The sequence below is a fragment of the Verticillium dahliae genome, genomic scaffold (assembly GCF_000150675.1).
Source record: "Verticillium dahliae VdLs.17 supercont1.6 genomic scaffold, whole genome shotgun sequence".
In the NCBI taxonomy this organism is placed as follows: domain Eukaryota; kingdom Fungi; phylum Ascomycota; class Sordariomycetes; order Glomerellales; family Plectosphaerellaceae; genus Verticillium; species Verticillium dahliae.
Genome location: NW_009276926.1, coordinates 478,911 through 495,414, shown reverse-complemented (window position 1 = coordinate 495,414; position 16,504 = coordinate 478,911). Strand labels below are relative to the sequence as shown.

The 16,504-nt window shown below is 54.4% G+C and overlaps 5 protein-coding genes and 1 non-coding gene across 6 annotated transcripts; 2 read left to right on the top strand and 4 right to left on the bottom strand.

Moving 5' to 3' along the window:
* The first annotated feature begins 393 nt into the window (after window positions 1–393).
* On the top strand, window positions 394–509 carry VDAG_20010. Its single transcript, XR_692057.1, has one exon. It is a non-coding gene; the product is annotated as a 5S ribosomal RNA (ribosomal RNA).
* A 1,019-nt stretch (window positions 510–1,528) lies between these two features.
* Window positions 1,529–2,491, bottom strand: VDAG_03708 (arabinan endo-1,5-alpha-L-arabinosidase A; the record flags this gene model as incomplete). Its single annotated transcript, XM_009653792.1, has 1 exon — window positions 1,529–2,491. One exon carries the CDS (start codon window positions 2,489–2,491, stop codon window positions 1,529–1,531), a length of 963 nt encoding a protein of 320 aa, XP_009652087.1.
* A 1,513-nt stretch (window positions 2,492–4,004) lies between these two features.
* VDAG_03707 (alpha-N-arabinofuranosidase) lies at window positions 4,005–5,056 on the top strand (the record flags this gene model as incomplete). Its single annotated transcript, XM_009653791.1, has 2 exons — window positions 4,005–4,338; window positions 4,425–5,056. 2 exons carry the CDS (start codon window positions 4,005–4,007, stop codon window positions 5,054–5,056), a joined length of 966 nt encoding a protein of 321 aa, XP_009652086.1.
* Window positions 5,057–5,884: 828 nt separating this feature from the next.
* VDAG_03706 (uncharacterized protein) lies at window positions 5,885–7,495 on the bottom strand (the record flags this gene model as incomplete). Its single annotated transcript, XM_009653790.1, has 1 exon — window positions 5,885–7,495. One exon carries the CDS (start codon window positions 7,493–7,495, stop codon window positions 5,885–5,887), a length of 1,611 nt encoding a protein of 536 aa, XP_009652085.1.
* A 3,447-nt stretch (window positions 7,496–10,942) lies between these two features.
* On the bottom strand, window positions 10,943–12,611 carry VDAG_03705 (uncharacterized protein; the record flags this gene model as incomplete). Its single annotated transcript, XM_009653789.1, has 3 exons — window positions 10,943–11,147; window positions 11,206–12,400; window positions 12,464–12,611. The coding sequence occupies 3 exons, from the start codon at window positions 12,609–12,611 to the stop codon at window positions 10,943–10,945; spliced, it is 1,548 nt and encodes a 515-aa protein (XP_009652084.1).
* A 1,758-nt stretch (window positions 12,612–14,369) lies between these two features.
* On the bottom strand, window positions 14,370–14,791 carry VDAG_03704 (uncharacterized protein; the record flags this gene model as incomplete). The annotated part of the gene is made up of 2 exons (XM_009653788.1): window positions 14,370–14,545; window positions 14,620–14,791. The coding sequence occupies 2 exons, from the start codon at window positions 14,789–14,791 to the stop codon at window positions 14,370–14,372; spliced, it is 348 nt and encodes a 115-aa protein (XP_009652083.1).
* Window positions 14,792–16,504: the final 1,713 nt, after the last annotated feature.

The following is a 16,504-nucleotide window of genomic DNA, read 5'->3' as shown; positions in this document are numbered from 1 at the left end:
CACTTTTCCAAATTCAAGACGTATATGTTGTAGCTCAGACAAGTCCACCCCGTCTCGTCCCTTAACTGAACCACCCAGGTCGACGTAACTCGTACGCAGTTATTGTGAGCGGCATCTGTATGCTCCAACTATTGTGCAGCGCATTCAGGTAAGGATCAACAACCCCCTCATATTTACCGTCAAGTTTCCTAATACAGAGGACACAACATCGTATTCGACAGGGCCAAGCCAAATGTAGCGTCAATTATGATACGTAGGTAACAAGTAATTACGATCTGAACTGCACCCACCATTTCCCTGAGTAGGATGGTCACTCTGCCACTGTATCTTGTGCCTCCATCGGCAAAAGAATAGTGTGATCATAGAACGCAGACCGTGCTTATTCCACCACATACGACCATACCTACTGGAGAACTCGGGATCCCGTCCGCTCTCCCATAGATAAGCCAGTAAGGGTCGGACTAGTAGTTGGGTGGGTGACCACCAGCGAATCCCTGATGTTGTATGTTTTTGGATGTTTGGTTCTTGTTTTGAACCACCTGCTCTGTTGTCCCAATGCTGGTTACATTTTGCTCTTTTTGGTGGTTGGGCGAGGTTTTGATGCGGCCTGGTTGGATGTCCTTGTTCACTGCGTGTCTGGTTGGCTGGGTATGGGAACTTCGTAGGCCTTGAGCCTGGACCAGCACGTCGGCCCCTGAACCGTCGCTGTAATGGAAATGCCTCGTTCTTTGCTGCCCTCCCCAGGAAGTGAGGCATTAGTCCGTACACCTCAACTCAGAATAACTTTTCGAAATGCCTGCTTTAATTGGAGCCCTGAAGTACGTTATGATGCTGAACATCGCTGTCAGTCAGAAGTGTGCATGGCAGTATACGGCGAGGTTTGCGCTACGAACAGAAGAAGGGCATGGATGAAGCACAGTATCAGGCGTACCGATGTCTATTCTTCAGTAAACCCCACAGTCCCCAGATCTCGACCGACGATTTTTATCTGAAACCTTAGCAGCACGTGGTTGTAATTGAAGGCAGACAGCAGACATCCATCGGACTCCCCCGCAATGTGATTATGGCTGATTTCATCTATTCTCTTTGCGATCTCGTCACCTAACAGCTACCGGGATCCGTGACATTGTACTGTCGACGCACGGGAATAAACATATCGGCCGTCAGAAACCACGCATCTTCCGTCCATGGCCTCAGCATTGTTCGCGTGGACTGGCAATACTGCCATGCGTCAACGCCAGCACTTCATATCCTCACTATTTCCTTGCTATAAGTCTAGGTGAAAGGATTCATTCGGACTGGCGACGTCCCTGAGATCTTCCCGATGACACAGCATGAAACCTCCGCTACAATATGGGGAACGTAGGTGAATAATGATCAAAAGTGAAGATCAAGGGCAAAATATATTGAGAGAAGAAAAAGTATTTACTGGGCTAGTATATGGGCCGACATGTCCAAAAGCCCCACTCATGAGACTCGTATTTTGTTTCCAACACATCATCTTCATCGACCTTCGTTCATCAATCACTCAGTAGATGACCGGCCAGCCACTACTGTCGTAACGAATGAGGTTGATGCCGAGCTGCGCAGTTCCTGCGTTGTTGTAGTAGTGGTAGACCAGCACATCGCCATCACCGTCGGAAAAAACAGCGTTGTGGCCCGGACCGTGGACGAACCCGTGGCTCGACATCATCTCCGTGCCGCCACCCTGCATCATCTGCTTGCCGCTCTTGTCGACGTAAGGCCCGGTCACACTCGTGGACCGGCCGACCATGATGCGGTAGGTGCTGGCGGCACCCTGGCAGCACCTGTCGAAGGACACCCATAGGTAGTAGTAATTGCCTCTGCGGACGATGAAGGGCGCCTCGACAGCACCTCCGTTATCAGGACGGGAGGCAATGGAAGTGATCGCGTTGTTGGAACGCTTGCCTGTCTTGGGGTCGAGTGCCACAATCTTGATGCCGGACCAGAAGGATCCAAAGGAGAGCCACCACTTGCCGGACGCGTCGACAATGAGGTTGCCATCGATGGCGTTGTAGTTGCTGTTGTCGAAAGACTCAATGACGAGGCCCTGGTTGGTCCACGAGCCAGACAGCCCTGTAGTGCTTGTGGCGAGGAAGATGGCCGAGCGGCTGGACCCGAAGCTCGAGGCGGAGTAGTACATCAAGTACTTTCCGTCATGGTAGGAAATATCCGGAGCCCAGAGGTTCTTTCCCCCCTTGGTGTAAGTGGTCGTCCACGGTGCGCCGTTGGGAAATGCCGGGCCGGCGTCGCGCCAGTTGGTGCGGTCGCTAGACGTCTTCAGCTGGACGTTGTCGCCGGTGTAGGCAGCCAGGTATGTTCCGCCGGGAGTCTTGACAACCGTAGGGTCGTGGATAAAAAGGTCGCCAGTGACATGTCCTGGGTTTACATTCTGTCTCGGGACAAGTGTGTGAGCCATCGTGGACATGGCCAGCATGCCGCTGACGGCAAGTTGCCGGAGTGACACCATCTTGAAATTGGAAGGGAAGGCTTGGGGATGAAGTAAAAGGTGGTGGCGGTGCGAGAGCATCATCGAGCTCACCAGCAGCGTTGCCAAACTGCTGCCTTTCTCTTTATAAGGCTTGCCCTGCTGACCCCTTGCTTGGTCAAGAACTCTTCCGGCATTCGTCCAACGACCTAGCCATCGTCCGTCCCAGTCCACGTATGCCCCTGTGCCTTGGTATCAACAGTCGCGGGAACACCCCGCTTCCTTTCTGTCCTAGCGCCCCTCGGAGTAATTGCCAAGTGGACTTCGGCACTCGGCTGTCAAGGGTACCGAGCGCTTCTTGCTGGTATTAGAGATGTCTGCCACTCATTTTCCCTTCTCTGCTGCTCAACGGAGTCAATTCTTCCTTCAAATCACAGCTATCCCTGTACAAGAAGTTGACGTGTCGTGGCGCTATATCTCCTATCGTGTGTCGTGGAGGAAACGAGTGCACCTCACTGGTGCAAACAAGCATAGATTCCTAAACTATAGCTCCGCTGGGCCGGCTTGATCGGGATGCCACATGGCTTGGGTTGCGGTCCGATCCTCAGTGACCAAGGGCCCTGAAACGTCCGTGAGGTTTATTCTGGAAAACTCTCAACTGGCTTTCGGTGCTGTGGCGGAAAGTTACGATGGTTGGGCACACGAGACCTCAAGAAAAGAAGCCAGCGTTAATGTCGTCATTGACCCCCTGTAGCGATCACTCCGAAATTGGAGGACCAGAGGGAGATTGATGGCGGTCAGCGGAGGTTTTTGGAATTAATGCGATTGTTCTTATGGCCTTCCCGCAACCACGCAAAACTGCCAAGGCGTGCGGCGATTTATCCCAGGGCTGATTGCAGGACAAGAGCTCGGGAGACTTGAAACACAAACCCTACCTGCGCTGTCGACCTGCTCATGCTGCGCAATCCAAATTTGGGCATGCACCCCGGATTCCAACCATCCAAGCCTCGCCATCAGTTCTCGCCACACCAACGAAGGGCAAATACGGGGAAATACCTCGTGTGATACCCCAGAGACCGGCATGCGAGGTACGCTCCGTGCCGCACCTATCAAGCGGCTGCCGAGTTTGCGCGTGATGTATCTATCAATCGCTATTGATAGGCGTTGCATCTAAGAGAAACCAAAAAGCGTTGACTTTGACCCGCTCCACTTGTAGTCTCTGTAAGCCGCGGTTACTTCCATCGGATTGGAGCGCATCCATCCAGATTAACATGAGAGCCATGGCAAACTCGGTGGCTTACTTCCGCTTCGGACATGGATTAGCCTGGGTCGTCAACATCACCGCGCGGCTTCCGCGAATAGTCTTTGGCGATCCATGGATGTGAAGTCACGAAGTTGCAACACGGAGGCTTTTTGCAAGATCCATGCACCTTGGAAAAGGTAGTCAAGTCACCAGGCGGAGCTTACAACTATTTAGTGAACCCAAATTGGCCGTTGCAAATGGAAGATTGTGCGACCCAACGCTCTTGCTCGTGCTCTTACAGCCCAGCACATCATGTTCGTTTCCACGATTCTCAGATACGCATGCGGGCTCCTTGCCGTGGCCGGCTCTGGTAATGCCTTTACCAACCCCATCAGGGCCCCCGGCGGTGCTGATCCACAGGTCACTTGGACTGGCGGATACTACTATCTCATCGCCACCGAGTGGACCGACCTCAAGCTCAGTCGTGCTCGCACCATTGAAGGGCTCAAAACCGCCCCGAAGCGAACCATCTACACCGATACGAACCCAAACAGGTGCTGCAACGTTTGGGCTCCAGAGCTACACTATCTCGGGAATCGGTGGTACATCTACTACACGGCGGGACAGAGTGGAAGCACTAATCTGGGTGGCCAGCGGTCCCACGTCTTAGTCGGGAAGGTTTTTCAGAGTGTTGTGGTGTTACTCTGCGTATGCTAACTCGGTCGTAACCAGGCGGCGCCACGCCCTGGGATTCATGGTCCTACGGAGCTCAACTCACTACCGATTGGGGCATCGACGGCACCATTCTTCGTTTCAACGATTGGGGCAACTACTTTGTCTACTCCTGTATGACTGGTGTGCCCAACCAGTCGACCTGCATTCGTCGTCTTGGCAGCAACTTCATCTCATTGACCGGCCCACTCAGCATCATCTCGCAGCCGGACCAGTCGTGGGAGAGAAGTGAGGTACCCGTCCAGGAGGGCCAGAATGCTCTGTACTTCGGGGGCAAGACCTACATCGCCTACTCTGCCAACTACTGCTGGACGCCTCAGTATTGCGTGGCGACGCTGGAGTGGGATGGCCGGACTGACCCCATGAACCGTGCTGCCTGGAAGAAGAGCAGCGGCTGCGTCCTCTCCAGCGCCAACGGCAACTATGGCACTGGCCACAACAGCTTCTTCATGAGCCCTGATGGCAAGGAGACGTGGACGGCTTTCCATGCCACTACGAACTCGAACGGCGCCTGTGACAACAACCGCAACACCATGGTTCAGCCTCTGACTGCCAATTCGAACGGGACGCCCAACTTTGGTCGCGTGCAGAGCAACAGCTACCAGTGGAGGGAGCCGAGCGGCACCCAGTAAGGGTGACAGGTCATACCGGTTCCCTTTCCCGTCTTTTGATGCTTGCTGGCTTGCTGCTTCGTAGGCGCAATCATCGGACGAGATCAACACCTGGACAAGATAGCTTCACCGAATGAATAGTACATTTACGTGCCCATGAGACAATCTACGGGTCGTGAAAGACCATTGAACCCCGTTGTACAGCCATGCAAGGCATGTAGGAACGCAAGAACAGCTTTGTCGGGGTGTTCGCAATCTGAACTAGAACCTGCGCCTGGTGTCACCCAGTCGCACTGGCCCCAAGTCTTGCGCCCTAACCAAAGCGCACATGCCTCTGTTCAAGCTTGACGGCCCCAAGCTCTCGACAGGGACAAATTTGACGGCGAAGCTGTTGAGATGATTGTATGCTTGCGCCTGAAATGCAACTCTTGAACTCGCCTTCAGGCCAGGTACAACAACCGATCAGTCTCGGCCAAGCTCGACCACCATTCTGTCTCTCACGGCGGCTAGACTCCCAAGCCAAGGCCCTGTGAGTGTGCGCAGTGTCACTCGTTCAGTTAGCTTTTTGCCCTATAACTACAGGGTCAGCAGTCATGTGCCATAAACCGGTTGGCGTGGCACGGCATAGGTGGCCGGAATCCATCAGACATGACGTAGGGAGAAGAAGATCGAGGTTACACAATGTTTAACAAGACAACACATGCGCCGTCAGCGAGTGAAGATCAACCGCAGATGAAAAAAAGAGGTATCATAAGCTCCAGCGGCCAGCTGGGCAAAGGTCTCGCTAACGCCAATGGAAATCTAGCAAAAAGAATGTCCGTCCGACTCTGTTTGTCATGCTCTGCCAGTCTACTCGTCTACAACACACTTCTTCTCGATCCACCTTGCAAACTCGACGCACTTGTTGTCGACGACCCGGAGAAAGATGTCGCTCACCCAGAACACGGGAATCGCCATGATGGTCAGCCCGAAGAACCAGACGAGGAAGCGGCCGCCCATGTCAGCGCCCTGGATGCCGCCAACGGGCTCCCAGAGGTAGGGCATCAGGCGGTGGTGGAGGACCTTCATGACGGGGCCGTGGCAGATGTAGAGCGAGTAGCTGACGTCGGCGAGGTACTGGGCGGGCTTGGTGTTGAAGACGCGGCGCAGGGGCTCGATTTGCTGCAGGGCCAGGACGATCTGCACGGCGCCGATGGCGTACCAGATGAAGATGGGCCACGACTGGCCGCGGCTGCGGTAGGGCTCGGGGGTGTGCTGCAGCAAAAAGTCGATGGCGGGCGTCTCCTCCCACTTTTCGCGCGGCCAGCCGGCGACGTAGAGGGCGAAGATGAGGTTGACGATAAGGAAGCCCTGGAAGATGAGCTTGGCGACGCTCCGGCGGCGCGAGCCGTCGGCCGTCGAGTCGGAGAGGCCGGCAGTGCCGACGCTGGACTCGATGTAGGCGGCCTCCTTGTTTTGTTCGAGAGCGGCCTTGCGCTCCTTGTGGGCGTCCTGGATGAGCTGGACCTCGGCGAGTACGACACCAGCCATGAACTCCCAGCCGGCATAGTGGCCGTGGCGTAGGCAGAAGGCACCGAGACCGACGACGGCGGCGAGGCGAACATACGTCTTGACGTGGCTCAGGCCAGTGACGACGACGAAGAGGAACATGGAAAAGGACATTTCGATGGGGATGGTCCAGAGGTGCGAGTCGTAGTCTGGGGTCCTGGACGAGTCCCACTGCCAAATGAATCCGAGAATCTTGATCACCTCGTGCTGCCACTGGTCAAACTGCTCGTAAAGAGAACCCTTTGCTTTGCGGGGGATCCAACCGTAGTAGCGAAGGAACATGATGATAAAGGTCGAAACGAGGGTTGGCAGGAAGAGGCGGAAGCCTCGACGGAAGACACTGCTAGCGAGTGTCTTTTGAAGGCTGTCGAACTGACGTGCGCGAATCTGACGCAGCGGCTTGTAGGCGAGAACGAAGCCCGAGATGACGAAGAAGATATGGACCATCGGTTTGCCGGCGAAGATGACGCGGAGAAAGGGCAGCTGCAGGGGAGAAGAGGCGGCTTTGTCGCCATCACGTTGTACGCCGTAGGACATGAGGAGACCCTTGTGGGTGTCGTCGGTGAAGTGGAAGAAGAAAACAATAAGCGAGGCTACACCACGAAGCCCGTCGAGCCACGATGTTGGGTGCATTCGTCGAGGCTTGAAGGCACCAGGGCGGATGCGGCTCTGGATGAAAGATGGCAACAGGAAAAACAGAAAGGCCAACAGTCGGTTGTAGGCTGTCGATCGTGCGGTTCCCTGAGCGGGCAGGGAGTCGAAGTCGGCTTCGCCATTGGACGAGGCGATTGGCGAGGAAGTTGATGAATCTTGCGAAGGCGACAGCGCCAGTGGTGTGTAGGATGGTGACAGTGATCTGGTGGAAATGTGATTGATGGCGCCCCGGACAGAGCGTAGCGTGAGAGACAACATGGCGGAAGAGACGAGTATGTAGAATGTATACCCGAGCTGGGCTGCTGATGAAGGCGACAAGCAAGAATCGTGATGCCGACAGGTGGTCCAACGTGTCGCGCTGAGGACCCCGGGTATGCCTTCAGCGATGGAGGCTAGTGACTGTGGTCGCGAGCGAAAGTGTGGCGGCTCGAGGCGAGCAAAGCACAGTAATGGTAAGAAGAGACAGGCAAAGGAACAGACGGGTTCAAGAAAGCATATGAGAGAGTGTGGTTGAAAAGGCACAGGACAAGAATGAAGGTGAAGAACGTTGGCCAAGTCCGGCGGCCGTGGCTGAAGACGTTTGAGGACGGTAGAAAACTAAGCGTCACAGCATTCCGGACGCAAACCTTGGGGTTAAGCAGGAAACGACCGAGCAGGGTGAGGCTCACAGGGTCAAACAAGACGCACACACACAATCGCCATCCGCCAAGGGAGATGAGCGGCGCTGATCAAAGTGGATATTATGTTTCAGCCGAAGTAACCAGGAACGTAGATCTTCCAAGGTCAAAAGCCACGGCACCTAGAGAGACCTACCTTATTCTGGCACCACGATTCGCTCGGACCAGGTCATTATGAGCGCACCACGAACCCACTGAGTGGTCAGAAGTCGCCCCGAGCTGCCAGATTGTCCAAATCTCAGCCACGATACAGATAAAAGGGGGGTGGGATGGGAGGTTGAGATGCTACGCCAGTGCCTTGATCGACTGCTGCTCCCTGGTCTTGACGCTGATAAGCGTGCCGCCTGGCGTGGGCCTGGTGTGGGAGGAGGACTTTTGATAGGTTCAGGTTTTCCGAATCATGGAGCCCATGTTGTTACCCCTGAATCATTGCAGATTGAGACTGGCAGGCCAGATGAAGCTTGTCTGCCCTCAGCCATCCCAGGCCAGGCTAGCCTCCTCCACCTGTCATCGCAGAGAGAAGTCCTCTTATCCTTTTGTGGCCAATCTGTCTGTTCCCGTCACTGTGTCTCAGCTCGCGTCTTTTCTTCTCAGCAAAAGGATATCGAGAGAGCCTTGGTCATGACTCTGAACACATCCAAGCTTCTGCTGGGATATTCCTGTCCGCCGTGTCATGATCAAACCATCCTTCAGAGGAAACCGCTCCCGTTTCAGCCGTGCTGCCAGCCGTGCTCCGACGTGACATTTCAGCATTGTGCCCTCGTTTCGGAACATCACGGCTCGGTTTAAGCTTGATTGCTAGTGGTGTGTGTGTGTGTGTCTCCCCTAGTCCACACAGCCGAGGTAAGGTACCTTGCAACCATGCTAATCGAGCGCTCCGACCGTAATAGGACGACGGCGCATCGCCATGTCCCCTCCTCACGTTGTCAATGAAGCCCATTGGTGCATCGGCTATCCAGCGCGAATGTGGGCTGGCGTGGTCTGGATTCTGCAGCAGCTCCTTATTACTTACAAGTATATTGGCAAAACATGCCCATCCCCATCCCCCGCAGCGATGCATCTGCCCTCATTTGCATGCTTCGCCCGACAGCTGCAGGCGTGTGAACGCAGCAGCAGCACCACTAACCAACGATGGCCCCTGGGCAAGGAGCTCCACACGTGGAAGGAAAGATTCTCGCGCGATATTGGTTCTCACGACCTTGGCTGTCCGATCGTTGGGACTGTCTAGTACTCACTTGGGAGCAACTTGTCTGCATTTGTCTTTCTTCATGTCGGCAACGCAATGACTGGTTACCTTAGACGTTGTCCCAATCTGATACTCGCCTTCAGCAGGCAAGCAACAGAGGGACAATGGACGCATTGAATTCAAAATACAAATCAGGTCTCTCTTGTGGTCATAACGCAAGGTCACCCACCCCTGGGCTTCACCCATGCTTCTTGCGGACCTAGGCCCGCCGGGGCCATCCAGGGAAAAAGCTTGTGTGCCCCTTGGATGACCCTGTCAAAGCCTGCCTGTCATGCCTGTTCCCACGCGCCGTCGGCGGTCACTGAGCGCTATCGAATTCGCTGCTGACAGTGGCGTGGTGTCGCCCCTCTTGGCGCGTGTTTTGCGTCCTGTCTTCCAGCACACCTAGAAGCCGGCCAGCGACACAAGGTCCTTTCCAAGGACCTATGAGTCAGTCAGTCCAGCGAGTCGTCGTTATTCATGTTGTCCCGTTTGTGGCACGCAGCTGAACATCACGGGCCACGACCGTTGCGTTCGCGCTACTCCTCGGAATGCCGAACAGTAGTTCACACAGCTCACTGCGACGTCCTTCGCATTCCAGCAAAAGCTTACACTGTACCGTGTAGAGCTTGGCGAATAATCACCAATGTCATGCTGACCTGCACGAGGCACGCTTTTGACCCCACTCCCTCGTTGAGCGGGCGATGCGACCATATGCGCGACAGCGGAAAAGACAGTCGCTGGAAAATTGGGTGGCGGCATCCTTCCTGTGCCCCCCCCCCCCCCCCCCATGTCGACGTTGGGTCGGTAGAGCGCGAATACATACTATGTACCCGTCCAAGCTGGTGACAAAAAATAAAAGCCGCGTGGCGATTCCACCACCAATTCCATCACCACTAATTCTAGCTATAGAGGCCTAGGTAGACCTCCAAGCACATACAGAACGCGTCAATCACTGAGTTGACTTAATGCCATAGAGGATGCGAGATGTAATAGAAATAAAGGGCAGGATAATTAAACGATAGAAACTAGGAAGTACTTCTATTTGTATAGGGGTCCCTAGCTAATACAGGTACCTATCTTTTTCCCACGCGGCTTTTTTTGGCACCAGCTTGCCGTCTTTGGAAGGAGAATCTGGCCGGTGGTCAATAATTGGCAGTCTTGCGATGTCAGGCTCATTTCAGTGCCCCTGATCGAAGAACTTGGGAGTGCTAGCCATCATGCGGACTGAGTGGGTGTGCAACGTTCTAATCTGGTACGTGAATTCAGTCCCCTTTTCCATACAATCGAGAAGGAGGGAAACCAACTGACATGGAACTGGAAGATTGATGGGCTTTCGGAACCTCATGTGACCTTTGTCTCATATCGATGCCGCGAGGCTGAGACTGAGGTGCCTGTCTGAGTTACTTCATGCGGCCCCGGTTTGCATAGCCTCGTCGCCATGAGACAACGCGTAATGAGTCTTTAACTACGTCTCCCTAGTTTGGACTTTCGCCGCAGCTCCGGAATCCTCGGATCTGCGACAGAACCTGCAACAGTATGATTGTCATCAGCAAGGAAGATCACGGCAATGTGTACAAAACGCTTCCATGAAACCCAACGCGAACGTACATGGTACATGCTCGATCTACTAATAAATACAGCTGTTCCCAGGAGTAAGCAGCTTCCTCAGGTTGAGGAGGGTCGAATCGCTGCTGAAGCAGGTTGATCAACGTTTCATCAGGTTCCCCATCTGTCAACGCAGCCTAATACAGGGTTGCCACATGCTGGTCATTTCATCTTGACACTTATCTGACATGCAACTTAAGCGCGCGGGCACAGCTCCGTCCGGATGAACTCAATCTTCGAGCCGCCCTCTCCTCCTTGCACAATGTCATATGTAGTGCTCCAAGCCGCGCTCGCGAGCTGGATCGGCGCCTTGAAAATGACCCAGTCACCCCTCTCCTCGCCGGCGGCAGACGGGAACGCAATCCTGTCGACCGACATTGACCTCACAATGACGCTCTGCCTGCGCTCGAAACGCACCAGGTCAACGGCCAACGACGCCGCGCCTTCTCCTTGCGCACCGCCACCGTGATGGTCGCCGAGCGGAAGTTGCCGTGCTCGTCCGAGACACGCATGACGCCGCCTTTTGGAAAAGGAGCGAGTCGTCCACTGGGTAGCCCTGGCCACCGTTGGCGTGGGTCTCGACCTTGCCGCTCGAGGGCGTTGTCAGGCGAATATCGAACTTGCGGACACCCTTGGCCGCGTTCACCGTCGTGTTGAACTCGTAAAACGCAAATGTTTCGCCGTACAGGCCCCTTGTGTCGCCAGCATACGCAGCCTCGATAATATTCGTGCCTGAGCCTGCGTTGTCCGTCATGGCCAGCTGGACAGCGAGGTCAGCCTGGCTCCGGCTGCCTCCGGTGGTCCTGACGCGAACACGGCCGTTGAAAGTCAGCGAGCCCTGGTCGTTCAGGAATAGATCGACAATGTATGGCTTCACATCAATGGCCTCGAGCGGCTCCGACAGCTTGACCTGATCGGGGACTGTGTCGATCATGCGCGTGAAGATGTTGGCGCATCGCTTCTCAAACGTTGACGAGTGGCAGGCCAGCTCGCTGATGGTCTTGTTACCGTCGGAGCTGAAGATCCGCTTGTCCGAGTTGAGGCTGTTGTTCCTGCCCACGACGAGCGGGTTCTTGGTAACGCCGAAGACGTACTCCTTGGCGATGCGGTTGTCGAACTTGTTGGTCGTATCATCAAAGTTCACCACCGTGTCGTTCCAGATGCTGCTGTCTCCCTCGACAATCTGCGGGTGGTTGTTGCTGTGCACGCCGCCGAGCGAGTGACCGCAGGCGACGAGCGTGATCATGTCCTGCTGGCTGAGGCCGGCCGTCGCGAACCGCGCCATGGTGGTGCCGATCGACGTGTCGACTTCGGGCACACCCGCGGGGCCGGCCTGCGCGGCATCCTTTCGACCGTGTCGGAAGGGGATCTTCGTCTGCGCCCCGCAGCCGGCGTGCGAGACGATCACGCTCATGGCGAGGAGATCCGCCGCCGAGGCCCGGGACGAGTACAGGTAGTTGAAGAAGTTGAACGTGTTGTTGAAGGCGAGGCCACCATTTTCGGCACGGTTCAGCTCGAACCAGATGGACCCGTCGACACCACCGGTACCAGCCTCGACATCATGCGTGATCATGTCGTGGAACGCTGTTCGGATCCATTCGGCTGCATTCTGGCGTCCCTTGACGTTGCCGCCCAGGGTGCAGGGTGTCACACCTAGTGTCCAACGTCAGTCATCTTGTACAGGTGTCCAGCCCGTGTTCAACAGCAACTCCTTACCCGCGATAAAGTTGCGCGCCAGATATCCGCTCTGCAGGTAGAGAATATCCTCCAGCTCATCATGAGGAGACGGCCAGACGTATGCGTCACCTGCTGCCAACGCAATGAGCGGCGACGCAGCGAAAAGAGCAAGGCTTTGGGTCTTCATTGCCACCTTGGGACAAAAGAACGTAGCTCGTGAATCGTAAGTCGTAAGAGAACACACACAGACACACAGTGGAGATCACAAAAGTCGCTGCATCTCCAGAACCCTGGCAGCTCGGTCCATGTTGCCATGATCGTCGTATTTATTACGGAGCGACCGATTCTCCCCGCACGACAGTGCAGGTTGATTTTTTTTTTTGCTTTAAGATTATCAGATTGATCAGATAGCCCACCGGCTCCATTTTGTTGGAGCTTCGACGGGTCCTTGGGCGACGGACCGATCCACTCCTCTACTGGTCAGTACTCCCTCCATCCCTGCGCGTCATATTCCCATACGAGCTCTCAGAAGGGCCCGGACTCGGAGAATTTCATGGAGAATGGGACCGTCACGCCACGTGCTGCGTTACCATTCAATAGCCCTCTAGGCTACGATGACCTATGTGGGCTTTTCCTGTGGTTGTGTACTTGAAGGCGCACGGCGTTTTCCGCGCGCTCACCCCCTCGCGGACCCGAGCATTCGGTCCTCGGCCTCTGAGCCCTGAGGTGCAGCACGCCAAAACGCGCAGGCGGAAAAAGGATCGTGGGTCTCGGTTCCAGAAGGGGCTACGCTGGCCGTTCCTTGGCCCCCAGATTGGGTAGAAAACCATGCCGGCGGCACCGAGGGACGGCAGGAACCTTGGCCAAGCTAGCTGGTGGCTACATCAGCAGCACAGAAGCGTGAGGGTTTTCAGCCATGCAACGCGCATCTGCAACTCATTCGCTTGCCGACAATGTCCGATGCCAAGTCGTGGCAAGAACATCGTGAAGGGGGGGCCGGATCTTGGCTTCATGCTCTGGGCCTGGCCAGATGCTCGCCACGTTCCGCTTAATTACTTCCATGGCAGGTAGAGCTAGACCTGGCGAGGGGCTGAACATTGTCTACAGATTCCTGGGAGTCTTGAATCCCGGAGAACGCTGAGCCATCAGTGGATAAAAAAGCGGACTGCCGCGCCTGTGCAGCCGCCCTGGAACCCCTCTTCGACACAAATGGCACGAAGAGGTAAGGTAATTGGTCTCGTCTGGCCACCCGCTTACGCTTTGGTCTGTGTTGATTCTGCCACTGTTCTGCCACCCGTGCCAAGCTTGAGTCATGCTCTGCAGTGGATTGACTTGGGAGCAGCGAGGCAGTCTTTCGTCATTGTAGATGTCCTTTACCTCACGACATCTGAATAACAGACAAAATTCCCCACGCAAGGTGCGTCATTCCGTTGGTCACACGATACAACACCAGCCGTTTGCACTTAAAACTTCGTTGGAAGAGGAGCTTGGTTGATGTGGCTGGGTGTACAACTTACAATAAGTAAAGACAAAAGCAGATATCAAAACCACACACTATCTTACTGATCGAGATCAGCATTGGGTAAAAGACTACTCGCGCTTGCATTGCGAGATCAAGTCTCTCCAAAAGTCTGCACTATAGAAGGCCACCTAGGTATACTCCTGCAACATAGTTCTCTGTTCCAAAACCTACACAATGCAGGCGCAGCTGTGCGTCACATCTTGATGCTTCATCCGCTGCAATGTCGTTTACATGATGCATGCTGTTTCAGCGTATGCGCAATTACTGGGTGGGATCATTGAGGTCGATTCAAAGAGTTTCGTGTATATGGCTAGCGTCAAGAACCTCATATCGCACCCTTGTTTTTCGGTCTTTACATTTCATTCAGCGCCATCCTCCATCAAATTCACCTGCCTAATAGCCCCCAATCAATGAAATGCAGACTCAAAGCCTGGCGGGAGTGGCCGTGAAGCCGCACGTCGTGGCCGCAGCGGTCACAGAGTTGCCATAGTATTGCCAAATATTGTGCTCATTCGCACATAGCAAGCAGGCATCGAGGCGCGCAATGTATTGCCAGTTGGTACAGTAACCCTCCTCACGCGAGAGAGTAATGGAAGTGCCTGGTGCGTAGAGGTGTCAGATGAGGGAGGGGTTTTACCGAGAATGCCATGGCGTATTGAGCCAGGAAACATACCGCAGCTCTCATGGCAGAGGTACAGGGGTGTGCCAGGCTCGGGGGTTGTCTGACGAGCAGCCAGAGGCATAGACTCAGGGAACTCCCAGCCAGGCTGAGAGCGAGGGGTCAAGGGGTTGGCAGTCACACTTCTGGCGGTCAGGGCAATGAGGGCGGCGTAGGAGAACTGCATGTCGACGGTGCTGATCGGTCCTTGATGATGAAAGATGTAAAGATTGAGTGAAGCTGTTGTGATGAAGGAGGATGTGAGAATCGAACGCTCATACTGGGTCTCATCATGGTGCCTTATATAGCTTTGAAAGGTCACTTCTCATGCGTTCTCCCCGACTTCAAGCTCGGACTGCCGAGCTACAATGCTCCGCCCCTGTCGTTGCTTCAAGCTGGGGGCAGCAACAGAACCCTGTTGTCAGTCAGGCGGACCGGCAATTTTGGCTTCATGACAGCTCTCTACCGACATCGCTTCTGTACGCCAAGTAAAAGGAGGAGAAGATTCGGTAAAACCTTCAAGAACTTCTTCCTCCAGCTGCCATATCCAATCCTAGCTCCTGGCTCGCATTTAAGCATGCCAAACTCAATGGTCTGCTGCGGGGTTGGATCCAGGAGCTCCCAATCAGCTTCCGAGTTGAGATCTAATCTCATCTTATCAGATCATCAAAAGCGGGCCTCGTGACAATCAGTGACCGTAGTGCCGGCTCGTGAGCCCGTTTTCATCTCGGGAGCTCCCTCCTTCGCGCCATCTATGGCTTGGCAAAGCCAGGGGATTGCCACCGGAGAACCATAGGAGCCCGTGAAGCTACATGTAGGTCACGTAAGCACCGAGTCTGATGGCCCGGCGCATCCGGCAGTGTCGGGGAAGGTTGGCCTGGTACATCGACCTCTCCATGATGATCTTGCACAAAATAGTCACTGAACACTTGACTGTTACAGCACGATAGTGTTCCTGACAGTGCATTCGATGGTGAGTATTGTAAGCCACCCGACTGGCCTGGTTGCCCCAGAAGTTGTCCGGGTCAGTAAACTCAACGAGCCATGAACGAAACATAGAAATACACAATGATGTGTTCCTTCTGGGCTGCTGAGAAAGTAGCTTCTCAGATGGTCAGTTCCCCGCACTAGAAATCATGTAATTCTGGCTGCCACCTAAGCAGATGGAACATTAGCATTACTCGTAAATATGCTAGACAGTCATAGAGAGATGTATTTGTATGTGTTTATAATAATAGTAGTAGAAAGCTGGCAGAAATTCATCCCGAATCTCTAATACCGCGTTGTCCAAAGGTCAAGTAGCGATGAAGAGGCTATTTGTTTGTCTTACTAAGGTACCTAGCCAGTGATCGATGAACCGGTGGGTCGGGTCATTTGAACATGCCTATTCCGCATTGAGAATAACTACTCCCTACAGTATAGACAACCGTGTCTAGAGGCGCAGGATTCCTCGAGATGCAGCATGTCGAGTATGGCACAGTGACCTGAGGTCAGGTATTATAGTGACCAGGCCAACCTTGAATCATGCCGGAAAGTACCATTGGTACACCTCTTAGTTGACATATAAGAAAATCAACGCAAGACTCGAAACCAAAACGAACCTGCTCTGATTCAACTATGATTGCTCCTTGCCGGCGATAGATATCCCATCGACGACACAATGTTGTCATGGTGAATCTTCGTAGCCGGACAAACCAGCTGGCATCAGCTGCCCACATTAAGGCGCTGTGACAGCCCCCAATTAGGAGAGTTTCTCCGCCGAAAGCGGAACAGACAGATCACGCCATCCGCTAGTGGGCCGATCAACCAATCAACTTCTCTGTGTTTTCAGCACAAGTACCAGCTCTGTTCATGTCTTCAGCGTGAATCCGACACCAGCTCTGAAGCAGAGACTTAGATC